This window comes from Rhinolophus ferrumequinum, chromosome 21 (genome assembly GCF_004115265.2).
Source record: "Rhinolophus ferrumequinum isolate MPI-CBG mRhiFer1 chromosome 21, mRhiFer1_v1.p, whole genome shotgun sequence".
Taxonomy (NCBI): Eukaryota; Metazoa; Chordata; class Mammalia; order Chiroptera; family Rhinolophidae; genus Rhinolophus; species Rhinolophus ferrumequinum.
This window is the reverse complement of record NC_046304.1, coordinates 14,392,216-14,410,433: the sequence shown is the minus strand read 5'-3', so window position 1 is coordinate 14,410,433 and position 18,218 is coordinate 14,392,216. Positions and strand designations below refer to the sequence as shown.

At 37.2% G+C, this 18,218-nt stretch overlaps 1 protein-coding gene across 1 annotated transcript in view; it reads right to left on the bottom strand.

Annotated features, from left to right (window-relative positions):
- Positions 1-18,218, bottom strand: part of ANKFY1 (ankyrin repeat and FYVE domain containing 1) — an 83,705-nt gene that overhangs the window by 39,123 nt on the left and 26,364 nt on the right. Inside the window, exon 4 of the mRNA XM_033089461.1 lies at positions 705-840. Coding sequence (XP_032945352.1) covers positions 705-840 — 136 coding nt within the window. The remainder of the gene's footprint in view (positions 1-704; positions 841-18,218) is intronic.

The following is an 18,218-nucleotide window of genomic DNA, read 5'->3' as shown; positions in this document are numbered from 1 at the left end:
AAGACACTCCATCAACCAAACTGACTACCAAGGGCCACATCTCCAACAGAGACTAAAGGACATTTTGCCTGACATCATTTATTTGGTGGACATTTTGTTTCCTGTTGTTCTATTATAAAAGGCCAACTTGGGAGAGCATCAGAGAAAATGTGGTATTAAAGAAAAACAAAAAACACCATAGCAGGTTATCTCCATGGGAACCTAAGAAGCAGTAACAAATGAAGTAAGATCTCAGAAACACTGGCTCTGAAACTTACTGAGCCACACGTTCATGTATGAATTTAGGTATTAATGTGTTTCCAACCACAAGAACGTCACCAAGGACTTCATCCAAGTAGACAGATCAGAAAGTCTCTTCCACAAAACGTCAAAGGAAATGGTATAGGAGAGAAAGTTCACAGTTCGGACACCGGATTATATTATTTCATATTCAGTTTATCAAGTCACACAATTTTGTAATACCAGGTAATAAACCAGAGAAAGGAAAGAGAATACCTAAAAGCTTTGAGCAAAATTTAGCTTACAAGGTAACACAAAGCAAAGGAGATAAAATTCTGTCCTCACACTACAGCCTTTAAAAGAACACCTTTCAAAAGTTATTCACATTAGCAGAAACAGCTGTTTTCCCAGAGCCTGGCACCAGAGCTTTAAAGCTCAGCCACCACCATCTGAGGTGCTTGAATATATCTGCTGCTGTGACTTGCCTCTCCCTAAGGAGCTGGAGTTGAAACCGATTAGCTAGTTTCATCAGCTCAGTCAGGAACACATCGTCTTCTCTGAACTCCAACTCATCCGTATAGATCCAGCGAAGCATTGTCATTGTCACCTCAGGGTTCGCATCTGGTTAAAGAAAGAAAGCAGACAAACTGGAAACAAAGTACTGATGACACACTTATGCTTTCTTGGGGACCCCTAATATTTGAGGCTAAGAAAGAAAATTCTGGTACACCCAAGTCAAAAAAATATCACACAGCCGTTAAAAATGGGGATTAAGCATTCATTCGAGGCAGCATCTGACTCCAGAAAAGTGTTAACGTTCTGCAAGGGGGAGCAGTTTGGGGAAATGAACCTACTAAAGATTTAAGTCAAATAAACCAGGGCAAAATATTTTAAACATAAGACAAAGAGTTTACATTCTAATAAAAAGATCTTATTTTTATTAGAAAATGAAAAGATGGACACCCAATGGAAAAATGGGCAATGGATATAAATAGGCAATTTATGGAGATAAATAATGGCCAACAAACCTTACCAATAACTAAAGACAAATTAAACTGGAATGCATTTTTTTGTCTCTCAGACTAGCAAAGGTTCTTTCTTTCTTTTTTATTTTTAAACTTCTATTTATTTAAGTGTGTTTTTCCAGGACCCATCAGCTCCAAGTCAAGTAGTTGTTTCAATCTAGTTGTGGAGGGCGCAGCTCACAGTGGCCCATGTGGGGATCGAACAGGCAACCTTGTTGTTAGGAGCACCGCGCTCTAACCAACTGAGCTAACCGGCTGCCCCCCCAGCAAAGATTCTTAAAAGAACATAACCTTTTCCAGAACAATTATACGTGTAGATTATCCTAAGAAAATAACTGAGCAAATAGAGAAATATATGTAGTAAGAGTCAACACAGTATTATTTTTAATAATTAAAAACCGGAACAAAATCTTAAGAGTCCAAAAACAGAGAACAAATTAATTACAATATACACACAAATTAAATAAATTACAACATACACACTGGAAAATTTTGCATCAATTAAAATCACTTAGATCTATATTCGGCACAAAAAGATATTCACTATATAGCAGATTAAAAAAAGTAGGCTAAAATACATGTATTATGTGATCTCATTTTTTGCTAGATATATTTGTGTGTGTATGTATGTATGAGTGTGTACATACATATATACATACATACACCACACACATATTATAGTTTTTTGTCTGTCTCTCATCCAACCCTGTTTAGCTTTGAAGATCAAGGGTGTTGAGGGTCGTATGGCCACAGAAGCATCGATTGTCCATCCATGTATGTACCGAGATTAGAAGGAGCGACACAAAAATATCATCCCTGGTGGAATTCACAACTAATTTTTCTTTTAGCTTATTTCCCCTGATGTTTTTATTTAATTAACATGCATTACTTGTATAATTTTTAAAGTTAAAATAAAGACTCTACAACAACTTGGGGAAAAGCTTGGGATGAAAATTGTAGTACAAAATACCTAAACTTATGATTTCAACTGGAGTCAACTCTTGATTAATTGGAATAAGGATAGTGAGGCTTAGAGGATCACGTAAAAGCAGTTTACACCAGTGGTTCTCAAAGTGTGGTCCGGGACCAGCAGAATCAGCAGCAGCTGGGAACTTGTTAGAAACTTATTCTGAGACCCACGCCAGATCTACTGTATAAGAAACTCTGTGGGGGTAAGGGGGTCATCACTGTGTGAGGGATATAAATGATAAATGTCTAACTATTACATTGCTTTGTGTACCTGAAACTAATAAAATAAAATGTTAAAAAAAAGAAACCCTGGGGTGGGGCCCAGCATTTGTGTTTCAGTAAGTTTGCCATATGATACTGACGCCTTGCTAAGGTTTAAGAAACTATACTCAATTCTTGATTATCTAGGAAAGGTGCAACATGGACCAGTAACATCTTATTAATTGAGTAATTAGGCAACAATTGATTAGCTCTCATTAACCCATTCTCTTCCAAAAATAGGGGGAGGAAAGGATTGAAGGAAATAATGTCAAGTAAGTAGAACTGAAGACCCCTGGTTTGCTTGGAAACACATCAATTCACCATCATCCCCTAAAACAACCAGATACTAAAAAAAACAAAAGCATTAAAAAAAGGGGAAAGAAAATACACCAAAATGCTAACAGTGATTATGTTAAGGTTTATTTTTTCTTTTCACTCTTACCTGGCAGTGCAGTAATAGCATGTTTTAAATGTTTTGAGAGAAAACATTTTAAAATCAGTTGAAAATATAATTATTTTATTTAACAATCAACTTGAAGAAGTACTTCAACTCATCTACCTACGGTGTATAGAACAGAGCTTGGCAGTAGGATGAATGTCTAATCTAGTTTTATAAATTGGGTTTAACACCTCAGTGGTCTCTTAATGAAAAGAAAAACTATGCAAGCCATGTGGTTTGTCCAGAGCCACCCCAAATGCCAAGAGTGCATATACCATTTCTCTCATACAGCCTTCTCTTGGAAACACAGCTTCTTTCTAATGATGAGAGCAACCCCAACACCACCGCCCTCAAACATCTCCTCTGTGGTAGTTCCTTTCATTCTATTTTAAAATTTGGCCGGTTTCCTTTAATAACTGTCAAGCAGGATACCCTGCTCGCTGTGCCATGTGTCATGCGGGGCGGCCTGTGGGGTTTGCGGGGTCTCTGCTCCCGCTCCCCACATAAGAACGCAGGACATGGTGAGGCCAAAAAGGAACACCCACGGAGCCATAGGTAGGGGAGTCATACCAGTATAGTCTCGCTGGCGGCTGGGTTGGAAACAGAAGCCACACAATTCTCAACCCTCACTGCGCCGCCTGCAGGCTCAGCCACCATCTCCTTGCCAGCCCCCATTTTCTGCTAGCCTAGCCACGGCAGTCATATTAGTGGCCAATGGCTCACTGGTTACAGCTGACGGCCAACAAGCCACAGCTGATGGCCATTTGATCACAGTCGATGGTCATTTACTACCTGAGCCAGCACCTTTCTATGTGAGGCCGAGAGCCTGGAAACTGCTTTTTGGGGCTCTGTCCCCACAACAACCCTCCCTCAATTGTCCAAAACAATAAATTTGACCTGTACAATTGATTAACCAACCTAAATAATTTTCTTGAAAACTATTACAGGCAGGGAGTTCTTGAAGGTCTTCAAAATTGCAAATAAAATAAGGTTCAGGTGATCTCCAAGGTTTCCAACTCCTGCTTTGACTCTTCCCTTAATCTCCAAAATATACTGAGAATAATCCATTTTGAGACCCATACTAATCATAATCAGCCAGTAGTAGAAGGTGGGCAGAGAACACCGAACCAGAAAGCGAGTGTGTGCTTCCAACTGTGAACTTTTAGGCAAATCATAGTCTATTTGCTTCCCATCTGCTTTAAGCAAGTGGCTGTAAACGTCAGACGACCCCATAAGCCAGGTGTTACCTTTAAAAGGAGGAGGCTCTAAGAAGTGAAACCAGCTGACCTCCACGACCTGCCTGTTATATCTGCTGCTAGAGGCAGTATAGCCCTCAGAAGGCCCAGCGCACTAGCTGGTAAAAATCTGTGACTGAAAGAATGAAAAGTAACACCCAAACTTCTGGCTTCACTGTAGTCTAAGACACATATAGTTACATTTTGGAGAAATTAAGATTTTCAGTGTGGCCTAGTTTTTCTTTTTAATTTGACTTTAAATAAATGTTTTATAAGACATTTGAAAAGAATGGTAACAAACTTATCTGTATTCAATTAACCATTAAACAAGCATACTGAGGACATTGTTACTTGAGTCATCCACTTAATCTGTCAAAAGCTGTGAAAGGTGTTTTTAATCTCCTACTATGACTCTGGTTTAATTCAACTGTATTTGAGTTTCCAACTATGTTTTCTTTTCTTCATCTACTTTACATAAAAGTTTTTGATTCATAAAAAAAAATCGCAATAGACTGCATCTTCTATCAATAAAAACACCCTCTGTAGTCAGTTTAAGGATGCACTCTTCAATACAACTTCTTGGAAATAAAAATAACCTCCAAACCATACTTCTAAATAATCCAAGTCAAAAAGGAATAAAAGGATAGAGGTTCTAGTTCTATCTAGCTCTACATAGCAGTGTAACAACCCTATTTTAATTCATTATAGCTAAAAACTCTAGACAGAGCACAAAAAAACAACCACCTGAGGATTCTAAAAAGTAAACAAAAGCAGCTGAATTTTATGGGCAGGCAAAACTTGAAGAAGTGCCCGCACTGGATGAGTTTCCAGACTTTTTTCCTCTCTATGGCTTTGCCCTGAAGGTAGACCCCAGTCACACTGCTGCGGTGACCGTGGAGATGCCTAAAATAAAACTCCATCTTTCTGGCCAGATAAACCAGAAAAAGGAGCCAGACAAGGTGATGTCTTCTTAGTTAATTCTGCATATGAACCCACAGAGAAGCCTCAAGCTCACCTCTAGCCACTCATGCATGAAATAGTCCCAACCCAGCTTTAAGAAATGAAGTGATGTTTGAACCATACTCACATAAGGTGAAAAAGAACGTTGCAGTCTGAACCTAAGGAGATTCAACATTTTCTAGAGGATTATACAGGCCCCAGAATCCTTACAATGTAAAAACAATGTCCAGGATACAATCCAAAATCATTTAATATAGAAAAAAAAAAAAAAAAAAAAAAAACATGACCATTTCTAAAGGTAAAAGACAACTGACATTCTAACTCCAAGATGACCCAGATATAGGATTTATCAAAAACTTGAAACCATCTAGTGTTAATGGTGCTCCAGAAAGTAAAGAAAAACACACTTCAAATTAAAATATAGGCATATTCAGCATACAAACTGTAAAAAAGAACAAATGGAAAGAATAGAAATTAAAAATATAATATACATAACAAAAACGCACACAATGGGTTCAATAGCAGAATGAAAATGGCAGTGAAAAAAGTAAACTTGAAGATAAATCTATAGAATTTATCCTATCTAAAGAACAGAGAGAAAAAAAGATTGGAAGAAAAAAAGAACCTCAAGGAGACTTGTGGGATAGTAACAAAAGGTTTAGTATATGTGTCGCTGGAATATCAGAAGGAGAGAAGAAAAAGATGAAGGAAGAAAAATACTTGAAGAAATTATGGTCAAGAACTTTCCAAATTTGGTGACAGACGTGAGTTTTTAGATTCAAGATCAGGTAACTTCAAACAAGAACAAAATCATATCTAGATACAACGTTATAAAACTGCTGTAAAACTAAACATAAAGAACAAGTCTTGATCACCTCATATCCACTAGAAAGCCCATTGTAAAACAAACAACAACAAACAGAAAACAAGTGCTGGTGAGGATGTGGAGAAACTGGAACCCTGTGCACTGCCGGTGGAAATGTACAATGGTGCAACCGCTATGGAAAATAGTGTGACAGTTCCTCAAAAAATAAAAAACAATTATTTTATGATCCAGCACTCCCACTTCTGGGTATATATATCCAAAACAATTGAAAGCAGGGTCTTGAAGAGATATTTGTATCCTCATGTTCATAGCAGCATTATTCACAATAGCCGAGATGTGGAAGCAATGCGTATGTCCATCAGTGGATGACTGGATAAACATAATGTGGTCTCCACAGGCAATGGAGTCTTCTTCAGCCTTAAAGGGGCAGAAAATTCTGAAACGTGCTACAACATGGATGAACCCTGAAGACATTATGTTAAGTGAAATAAACCAGTCACAAAAAGACACATACTGTATGATTCCACTGCCATGAGTTAATCAAAGTCATCAAATTCATAGAAACAGAAAGTAGAATGTTAGTTGCCAGGGGTAGCGACAGGGAGAAATGGGGAGTTGTTGTTGATGGGTAGAGTTTCAGTTTTGCAAAATAAAAACGTTCTGGAAATTGGTTGCACAACAATGTGAATCACTAGTACTTAACACTACTGAACTGAATACTTAAAAATGTTTAAGATGGTAAGTTTTACATTCTATGTATTTTACCACAATTAAAAAAAACAAAAACAAAGAAAAGGTCTTGAAAGCAACTAGACAAAAATGACCATTACTCCAGGGACTGCAGATTTCTTATCAGAAACCACAGAGGCCAGCACACAATGGAACAACATCTTTAAAGGGCTAAAAAAAGAACTGTCAACTCAGGTTTCTACGTTCAGGGAAAATACCCTGTAGAAATGAGGGCAAAATAAAGACATTCTCAGATGAAGGAAGGGAATTTGTTACCAGCAGATTTGGTCTATAAGAAATGCTCAAGGAAGTTCTTCCGGCTGAAGGGAAATGATACCAGAGGGAAATCTGGATCTTGAAGAATGAAGGAGAAACAACAGAAATGGAACTATCTGAGTAAATACACATGACTTTTTATACTCTTAAGTTTGCTAAAGTATGTATGACTGATAAGAGCAAAATCGAAAACACTAGTGGGATATTTTTCAATGTATATTCATGTAAGACACATGACAACTACGACATAAAGGTTAGTGGTGAAGGTGTTAAAGGGACCTACCGTGTTTCCCCAAAACTAAGACCTAGCCGGACAATCAGCTCTAATGCATCTTTTGGAGCAAAAATTAATATAAGACCCGGTCTTATTTTACTATAAGACCGGGTCTTATATAATTAATATAATATGATATGATATGATATGATATAATATAATATAAATATAATATAAAATATAACACCGGGTCTTATATTAATTAATTATTGCTCCAAAAGATGCATTAGAGCTGATGGTCCAGCTAGGTCCTATTTTTGGGGAAACACAGTATATGGTTGCAAGATTTTTACATTTTACATGATGTAGTACAAACAGGCTATAAACTATAAATAGATTATAAATACACTATAAAAGGTTAGGGATATATATACTGCACATACGGTAACTATATAACTATATATATAAATGCACGTGCACATATACACATACATACACGCGTGCACATATATATATACACATACATACAGAAGGTACATTTTACTCAATATATACCGATAACAAAAGATGAATACAAGTCACGTTTGACTTCTGCAATTACAAGAGGTGCTCAAAGTGGTTACCATCAGCGTCCAGACACTTCTGATTACAGCAAACTACTGCTCGAGCAACGTTGACCAAAGTGTCCACTGTGTACATTTTTTTGGCACCCCCCTGTATATATATATATATATATATAGTAATCCCTAGAGCAGTGGTTCTCGACGAAGATCAATTTTGCCTCCTAAGAAACATGTGGCAACATCTGAAAATATTTTTTGATTGTCAAAACTGGGGGAGTGCTATTGGTACCAAGTGCCAGGGATATTGCTAAATATCCTAAAATGCATAGGACAGCTCCCACAACAAAGAATTATCTAGCCCATAATATCAATAGTGCTGAGGTTGAAGAATGTGCCCTAGATCAACAGCTAAACAATAATAAAAAGAGATATATATAGTAAAAAAATCAATAAATTTAAATGGAATAGTAAACATTCAAATTATCCAAAAGAAGGCAAGAAAATGCGAACACTGAATAAAAAGTGGGGGCAAACAGAAAACAAAACGGCGGCCTTATCATTAAAAATAATCACATTAAATATTAACGGTCTAAACATTCCAGTTAAAAAGAAGAGATAAAGCATGACCTCATTATATGCTGCCTACAAGGGACATATTTCAAATATAGAGACAGATACATTGAAAGTAAACAAATAGAAAAGAGATACTATGCAAATAGCAAGCATACAAAGGCTGGAGTGACTATGCAATATCAGATAAAATAGACTTCAAGACAAAGATTATCACCAAATATAAAAATTATCTGAAAATGATAAAAGCCACAGTTCATTAGGAAGTCATGATAATCATAAATGTATATGTATATAATGACATAGTCCAAAAATACATGAAGCAAAAATTGACAGAATTAAAGGGAAAACTTGACAATTCCAAAATTGTAGATGTTAATACCCACCTTTAAGAAATTGGTAGAACTAGACATAAAAGAAAAAGAATATACAGAAGGTCTGAACAATACTGTCAAACACCTTGATCTGACATTTAAAGAACACTACATCTAACAACTGCAGAATATAGTTTCTTTCCAAGTACACACATATTCACCAAGACAGACCATATGCTGAGCCATAAAACAAGTCTTAATACATTTTAAAAGATTAAAATCATATAAAGTGTGTTCTATGACAATGACAAAATTAAGGTAGAAATCAATAACAATAAACTATATAGGAAAACATCAAATATCTGGAAATTAAGCAACATACTTCCAAATTATTCATGGGTAAAAGAAGAAATCACAAGTAAAATTAGAAGATACCCTGAACTAAACGACAATGAAAATGCAACATACTAAAATTTGCAGGATGCAGCTACAGCAGTACTTAGAGAAACTTAGAGTTTTAAAATCTTTTATTAGAAAGAAAGATCTAAAATAAATTAAGTTACTATTTTTAGAAACAAGGGGGAAAAAAAGTAAAGTAAATCCAAAGTAGAAGGAAAACAAGGCAGAAATCAATAATGTAGAAAAGAGATTAACAGAGAAAATTAACAAAGCCGAAAGTTGATTCTTTAAAAAGATCAATAAAATTGACAAACTTCTAACTAGGCCGATCAGGAAAAAAGAGAGAGAGAATGTGAATCACCAATACCAGGAATAAAAAAGAAGTTACTGCTATAGACATTAAAAGGATAACAAAACAACAAACAACTTTATACCACCAAATTCAACAACTTAGATGAAATGGACAAATTTCTGAAAAATAGAACTTTCCAAAACTAACCCAAAAAGTAAAAAATTTGAACATCTCTATATCTATTTTTAAAATTTATCAAAAACCTTCCCTAAAAGGAAAATCCAGACTCTGATTTCACTGATGAATTCTATCAAACATTCTAGAAAGAAATAATAACACCAATCTTACAAAAATTTGGTATTACAAAAAAGAAAATTACATACCAATATTCCTCACAATTACTAATGTAAAAATCCATAACAAAATGTTAGCAAACAGGCTCCAACAACATACATAAAAAGGATAATATATTATACCGCATTTCCCCGAAAACAATACCTAGGCTGGACAATCAGCTCTAATACGTCTTTTGGAGCAAAAATTATTATAAGACCCGGTCTTATTTTACTATAAGTCCGGGTCTTATAATAACATAACATGACATGACATGACATGACATAACATAACATTACATTACATAACACCACAACATAACGTAATATAACACCAGGTCTTATATTAATTTTTGCTTCAAAAGACGTATTAGAGCTGATTTTCCAGCTAGGTCTTATTTTTGGGGAAACACGGTAACCATGTAGGGTTTATCCCAGGAATGCAAAGTTAGTTTAACATTTGGAAAATCAATGTAATTCACTATGTTAATAGCATAATGGAGAAAACTACACAATCATTTCAATAGACACAAAATAAAGTGTTTGACAAAACTCAAAACCAATTCGTCTAATACCTCAAAAACTAAGAATACTCAAATTGATAAAGCACATCTATGAAAAACCAAAAACTAACATTTTAAAATAATGATTAAAGATCTCATTGTTTCCCCAAGATAAGGAACTAGACAAGAAGTCTTGCCTTCAGACAACTTGTATCCAGATTATACACAGAACCCTTAAAATAGTCAATAACACACGAAACAATGCTAAACATTATTCGTCATCAGAGGAATGCAAAATAAAAAAATTTTAAAAAAACACACAATGCATTCCATATCCATTAGAATTGCTAAAATTATAAACAAAAAAGAACCTGACCATACCAAGTGTTAGTGAGGATATGGAGTCACTGGAATTCTTATACACACTGCTGATGGGAACATAAAATAATATGTCATTTTGGACAATACTTTGGTAGTTTCCTAACATTAAATAATTACTCCTAAATATTTATTCAAGAGAAACAAAAACATATACCTACACAAACACATATATACACTGAGCACAGTAATTTTATTTGTCACAGTGAAAAACCAGAAAGAACATAAATATTTATCAAAAGGTAAATGGAAAAAACAAATTGTGGTATATTAATATATGGAATACTATTCAGCAGTAATAAGGAACAAACTGGAACCACAACAACATACTGATATTTTGGATGAATCTCAAAATCTTTATGATAAGTGAATGAAGCCAGACAAGAGAGACTATATGCTCTATGATTTCATTTTTATAAAAGTCTATAAAATGCAAACTAATCTACAATGAGTGAAAGCAGATCAGTGGTTGCCTGGGATGTGAAAAATGGATAAATTAAAAAAGACACGAGGAAACTTTTAGGGAGATAAAAATATTTGCTATTCCATGTGGTGATGGTTTTACAGTTATGTGAAAACTTATCAAACTGTACATTTTTAATGTAGGCAGTTTATTTCAGTTTCTTTACATCTTAATAAAGTTGGAAGAAGAAGAAACCAAAAGTGAGAGGCAGCACAGCATTGTAGTTAATGGTATGGATTCTGCAGCCAAACTGACTGGGTTCAAACCCCAGCTCAGAGACTACTGTGCAACCTTGGGTGAGTTATTTACTTCAGTTTCCTCATCTATAAAATGGGAATAAACAATAGTACTTACCTCATGATGTTGTTCTAAGTATAAATGAGTTAACATGTGGAAAGCACTCAGAACACTATCACCACATAATAAATGCTATACAAAAATACTATTAGGACTCCCGGTCAAGATGATGGGGTAGGTAAATGCTATGATCGCCTCCTCCCTTGACCACATCAAAATTAAAACTAAATTAGAGAACCACCCTTGAGAACCACCTGGAGGTTCACTGAACAGAACTTCTGTAACTAAGGATATAAGGAAGCTGCATCAAGAATGGCAGGAGGTGTGGAGATGGGTTGGTCCCTCACCCAAGTGTGGCAGGAAAGATATCTTGGCTGTGGAGGTCCCCACTGAGGAGCAAAGGGTCTCAGCCTGGAGCACCAGTGCCAGGAAAAGAAGTCCCCACAACAGCTGGCTGTGATAATCCACCAGGGACTCAGTTGGGTGAGATGGAGGGCTGCTGTAGACCCAGGTGTCCTCTTACAAGGGTCTGAGCAGACTTACTCACAAACACTTGCCCTAAGTTTCAGAGAAGGGACAGCAGCTCAAAAAGCACCAGGGACATACAGGAGGAACTGAATTATCTGGCTTCAGGGCGAGGGCTGGAGGGGAAGCTCTCTCCTGGAGTAAAGTGCCAGCAGGTGCCATTGTTCCTTTGTTGCGCCCTCCCCTCACCCAGCATGCAGGCACAGGTGGGTGCTAAATCTGAGGCTCTGTCAACCTGGCTAACACTGCTTCCTCCCACCCTGGTGATTCCCACCCAATTTGTGCACTAGCTAGAACTTCAGCAGCTGTTTCTCACAAGCAGCCCACTTGGGCCCACGCTGCAGGCTTTCCTAAAATCTCTCAAAGGTCCACAAACCCCAAACAAGCAGCAACTGGCCTTGGCGTGCCCCACACCTCTTGCTAAGCAGCCTCAAGTCCAGCACTAGTGGCATCTGGCTTCAGTTCACAGCTTAGCCTCTCCCAAGCACCTCCAAGCCCAGCACAGGCAGCAGCTGACCTTGGCCTGCATCAGAGCCCCTCCCTAAAAGCCCCAGAACCAACTCACGCAGTGGCCAGCTTCAGACCACACCAGAGCACCACCCAACCACCTCCACACATCACACACCCAAAGGGCAGACTCGGCAGGAAACCACAGGCCTGCTAAAGTGAATCCCATTCTGTGGGGTCAGCCCCTACATAAGATCTCGGCTGCTGTGGTCATGACCAACCCTCACAGCCAGTAAGCCTGAGGGTCAATCCTACCCACTGAAGTGCCAACAGTAATTAAGGCTCAACTACAATAGGAGGGCACACACAACCCACACAAGGGACACTCCTGGAGCACCTGGCTCAGGTCACCAGGGAGATTCAGCCACTAGGCCACACAGGACACCTACTACATAAGGCCTCTCTGCCAAGACTGGGAGATGTAGCAGATCTACCTAATACATAGAAACAAACACAGGGAGGCAGCCAAGATGACAAGACCAAGAAGCTTATTTCCCAAATGAAAGAACTCCAGAAAACTAACTAAACAAAATGAAGGCAAGCAATCTACCAGATACAGAGTTCAAAACACTGGTTATAAGGATGCTTAATGAACTTAGGGTAAAAATAGGTGATCTCAGTGAGAACTTCAATAAAGAGATAGGAAACATAAAAATGAACCAGTCAGAAATGAAGACTACAATAACTGAAATGAAGAATACATTAGAGGGAATCAACAGATTAGATGAAGCAGAGGATAAAATCAGCAATCTGGAAGAGAAGGTAGCAGAAAACACCCAATCAGAACAGCAACAAGAATAAAAAAAAAAATAAAGACAGTTTAAGGGGTCTCTGGGACTACATCAAGCACACCAACATTCACATAAAGGTACTAGAGGAGAACAGAGAGAGCAAGGAATTGAACACCTATTTGAAGAAATAATGACTGAAAACTTCCCTACTTTGGCAAAGGAAATAGACATCCAAGCCCAGGTAGCAAAGAGGATCCCAAATAAGATGAACCCAAGAGTCCCACACCAAGACACATCATAATTAATATGCCAAAGGTTAAACACAAAGAAAAAAATCTTAAAAGCAGCAAGAGAAAAGCAGTTTGTTACCTACAAGAGAGTTTCCATTAGACTGTCAGCTGATTTCAAAGAAATTTTGCAGGCCAGAAGGGATTCGCACAAAATATTCAAAGTGATGAAAGCAAGGACCTACAACCAAGATTGCTCTATCCAGCAAAGCTATCATTGAGACTCGAAGGAGAGATAAAGATCTTTCCAGACAAGAAAAAGCTGAAGGAGTCATCAGCACAAACCAGGATTACAAGAAACACTGAAGGGACTTCTTTAAGAAGAAAAAAGTTAAAAATATGAATAAGAAAATACTGCAAAGAAAAAAAAGTCTCACTGACAAAGGCAAACACATAATAAAAGCAGTGGATCAACCAACACTAAAGCTAGTACAAAGGTTAAAAGGCAAATGTAGGAAGACTGTGTAATTACAACAGTAAATTAAGGGATACACAAACACAAACACACACAAAAGAAACGAAAAACAAAAACATAAACACAGAGGGGGTGTGTAAAAATGGTAGTGTTTTTAGAATGTGTTTGAATGTAAGCGACCATCAACTTAAAATAGACTGCTATAAACATAGCTTAGTATATATGAAGCACACGGTAAACACAAACCAAAAATCTACAAGATATATACAAGAAACAAAGAGAAAGGAACCCAAACACAACACTACAGAAAGTCATCGACATACAAGAGAAGACAATAAGAAAGGAACAGAGAACTACAAACACAATCAGAAAACAATGCATAAAATACCAATAACTACATATTTACGTATAATTACTTTAAATGTAAATGGATTAAATGCTCCAACCAAAAGACAAATGGATAAAGATGTAGTGTATGTGTACACATACACACACAATGGAGTATTACTTAACCATAGAAAACAATAAAACATTACCATTTGTGACAACATGGATGGACCTAGAGGGTATTGTGCCAAGTGAAATTAAGTCAGAGAAAAACAAATACCACATGATTTCACTTATATGTGGAATCTAAATAACAAAATAAACGAACAAAACAGAAACAAACTCATAGATATAGAGAACTGATGGTTGCCAGATGGGAAGGGATCTGGAGAGCTGGGTCAAAAATGGTAAGGGATTAAGAAGTACAAATTGGCAGTTACAAAATAGTCACAGGATGTAAACTACAGCTTAGGGAATATAGTCAATAATGTTGTAGTAACTGTATATGGTGTCAGGTGGGTGTAAGACTTACCAGGGGATCACTTCATAAGTTATATAAATGTCTCACAACTGTGTTGCACACCTGAAACTAATATAATTTGAATGTTAACTCTAACTGAAAAGTGAAAAAAAAATTGTTTTAATTTGCTATTATTATTAAAAGAGTTTACAGGTATCCCCTGCTCTCTGCAAGTTTTTTACATCATGTCGCTTTTACGAAAAACCTACATTAGTACATGTTTTCGCTAACCAAAAGAAAAAGTTTACACTTTTACGAAAAAGAGGTAATAAGCAAAAATAGCGTTCAGCATGTTTTGCAGCAAGCCTTTGTAGAGGCCACGTGCACCCCAGCAGTGCGAGTGGCAGTGAGAGCAGTAAAAGCAGTGGCACTGTTTTTACTATATGTTAGTGTGACTTTAGGGTTTCTGGGTTATTTGATATAATTTGGTAAGCTATTTTTTGGTTCTGGGAACGCTAAAACAATTTCCATATAAATTAATGGTAACCGCTTCTTCACTTTACACGCCATTTCAGCTTACAAAAGGTTTCACAGGAACACTACTTCTGGATGGTGGTGGGGGGTGGGGGTGGACACCTGAATTTTAAACCAACACACAAACTTAGCCTAACCATAGATTAGAGAGAAAAAAACAAAAGCAACATTAGCATTGAGTAAGGGGACATAACCATAGATAAAACAGATTTTTGAAGCTCTAAGAATATCTCTGGGAGGAGGTCTCAGCTGTTAGCAGGAGGCCATAAGGCTGTTTCCGTGTCCTCATGACATAGCTGCTAACTTCTCCCCAAGTGAGCAATCCAAAAGACAGAGCAAGGAAGTCACAAGCCTTCCACAAACCTGCTGGTATCTCTGAAGTAACATGTCACTTCTACCTCAATCTCGTCTTGAGAGCTTAGGCTCCACTTCAGAGGAGGGAGGAATAGCAAACAACATATTTGAAAACTACCATGGATATCATCAAAAGGAATGCAGCATGGTTGAATATTGGAACTGAACAACCCTGAGCTAATAGTTCACATGGTATCCAACAGATGTCAAGTCTTGCTGTGTTTCTCCTGGAAACTTCAAATACTATGCAGACCCCCTGTGAATCTGCTGTAGCACCTGCGTGTGCCTCAGCAGAGCTGGGAACCCGTGCCACGGCCGCTGCACAATGCAACATTCCAGGTGGTGCTGTAAGAACAGCTTTCCTCACCAGACTGAAAAGAAAGGAAGGAGGATGCTTTCTGTTCTTGGGCATGAACCCAGGACACATTCCAGGAAAGCCGAACGACTCACCATGAACTCTTACACCAGGGAACCAGAAGATCTTTGCTTGGAGGGAGCATGCAAGAAACTCTAGCTTCAAAACAGCCATTCGAATGCCCTGGGAACTCTCACAGTGTTAGCTGCTATTGCTCAAGTGCTATAGAGGCTTATAAACAAATCATTTGGCCTGAAGCAAAGTGTTTTACTTGACAAAGAAGTATATATAGAGCTCTCCTGCTGGCCTTAAGATTTGTTATGCTGTGTTAAGCTAAATTTGTTATATTCTTTCTCTTCCCAGTTTATCAATCAATATTTTCCCAAACTTCCATCTTCACACTTAAAATAATCAGTAAGAAATAAAAAAAAAACAAATGTATACCTTTTTTCTTTATATTTTGAGATAATTTCAGACAGAGAAAAGTTGTAGAGCGTTCCCATATACGCTTTACCATCTTCCCCTAACATTAACATCTCATAATCATAGCACAATTATCAAAACCAGGTAATCAGGACTGATACAATTCTACTAATTACAGGCCTTTCCAAATTTTGTCAGTTTTCCCAATAATGTCCTCCTTATGGCCCAGAATCCAACTGAGGATTCCACACTGCATTTAGTTGTCATGGCTCGCTAGTCTCCTCCAATCTGTAACAGTTCCTAAGTCTTATCTGTCATATCCTTAATGTAGGAGCAACACTGGCCAGTTATTTTGAGGAATGTTCCTCAATTTGGGTTTGTCTGATGATACTTTCATAATTAGGATGAGGTTATGCATTTATGACCAAGAATCCTACAGAAGTGATTGTGCCTGCCAAAGTATCAGGCATAAACCATTTTATTTTTTTGAACAAGGTATGATTTAAGAAAACTTTCGCATACTCAGATATGTTTTAAATACTTAGTATATAACACCTTGTATCTTTGTCAAAGTATGCTAAAATTCCTTAGGAATTAACAGAACAAAAGTTGTGCTTGTTTTGAATTTTAAGAAATACCAATTACATGAGAAGTCCAAAAGAAAATGCAGAGCTTGGAAAGTCAATGTCTCTAAGAATATAAATTCCATGCAAATAGGAATTTCATTTTGTTCACGGCTGTATCCCTAGCATCTTGAAAAGTGCCGGCCCCTCAACATTTGTGATATGAATGGAATAATTTTGAGAAACAAAATACTAATACATTCATAAAATGATTATATCAAGTCCATTAGTTTGAAAAAAGTTCAACCATTTAAAACGTAGCTTTTATGCTATTTATACACTTGTTTACAAGGGCCTATTTCCAATCTCCCTCAAACTGCGGGCCAGCCATGCAGTGTCACGGCCTCCAGATACTGCATAACACACAGGCTTCTTAGGCAGTTTCAGCGGCTGCAAGCCCAGATTTAGGCAATCACATCTGCTGAACTGCCTGGGTGGGCAATTCAGCAGGACTTCTGGGCAAAACACACAATTGAATACAAACAGGTCCACATACGCCGCCACCTACTGGGAACCCTCCCTCTCCAGGATACACTTCAAATACAAATTTTATACAGAAAAGTAAAGATGCCGTAGCTCTACTATCAGCTATCTCGGTAGGTGCCTGATGTACCAAAGCCACAAAAAACTTTGCTCTGCAGAGGATCACTCCTGAAAGCAAACCTTATAGCAGGGATCAAACCATGCTTATTATTGACAACAGGAGGAGAGTTCAGGCACATTTAAAGGCATTAACATTATACTTTCCTAAACTCAAGAAAATCTCCTGATTCACAGCGACGCAATCTTATGCTCAGTCACTGACTTCAAGTCGCTTATAAATGTTATGATGTACTAAAAAAGTACAACCAAAATTTTAATTTTAATGTTTAAATTAGACTTTTTATACCTTAATGCAATTTTTTATGTTCTTATATAATTTTATGTGTCCTGGGCAGCAGTCAATATTTCATTTTTCTCACTCTTATTCATTTTGGTTGCATTCAGTATTTCACAACTACACATAAAACTATCCTGCCTGATTTACCTATGACAGAATCTATCAGAGGTCTGATGATGAGGTTTAAAAAAAAACCAGAGACTATTTTATAGCTCTTCTGCCTAACGGCTTTCTAAAATGTCATATTGTACTAGTTTACCGTGTTTCCCCGAAAATAAGACCTAGCCGGACAATCAGCTGTGGTGCGTCTTTTGGAGCAAAAATTAATATAAGACCCAGTCTTGTATAACATAAGACAATTATAACATAATTGTAACACAATCATAACACAATTATAACATAAGAAATTGGACGCAAGAGCACCAATTTCTTGAGCCTCACAACTACTGGGATCACCAATTTCTGCTAATGTGGGTATCAAAAGATGGCAACTTATTCTAAACTTCTTTCTACAACGCTGAATATTTCCTTAT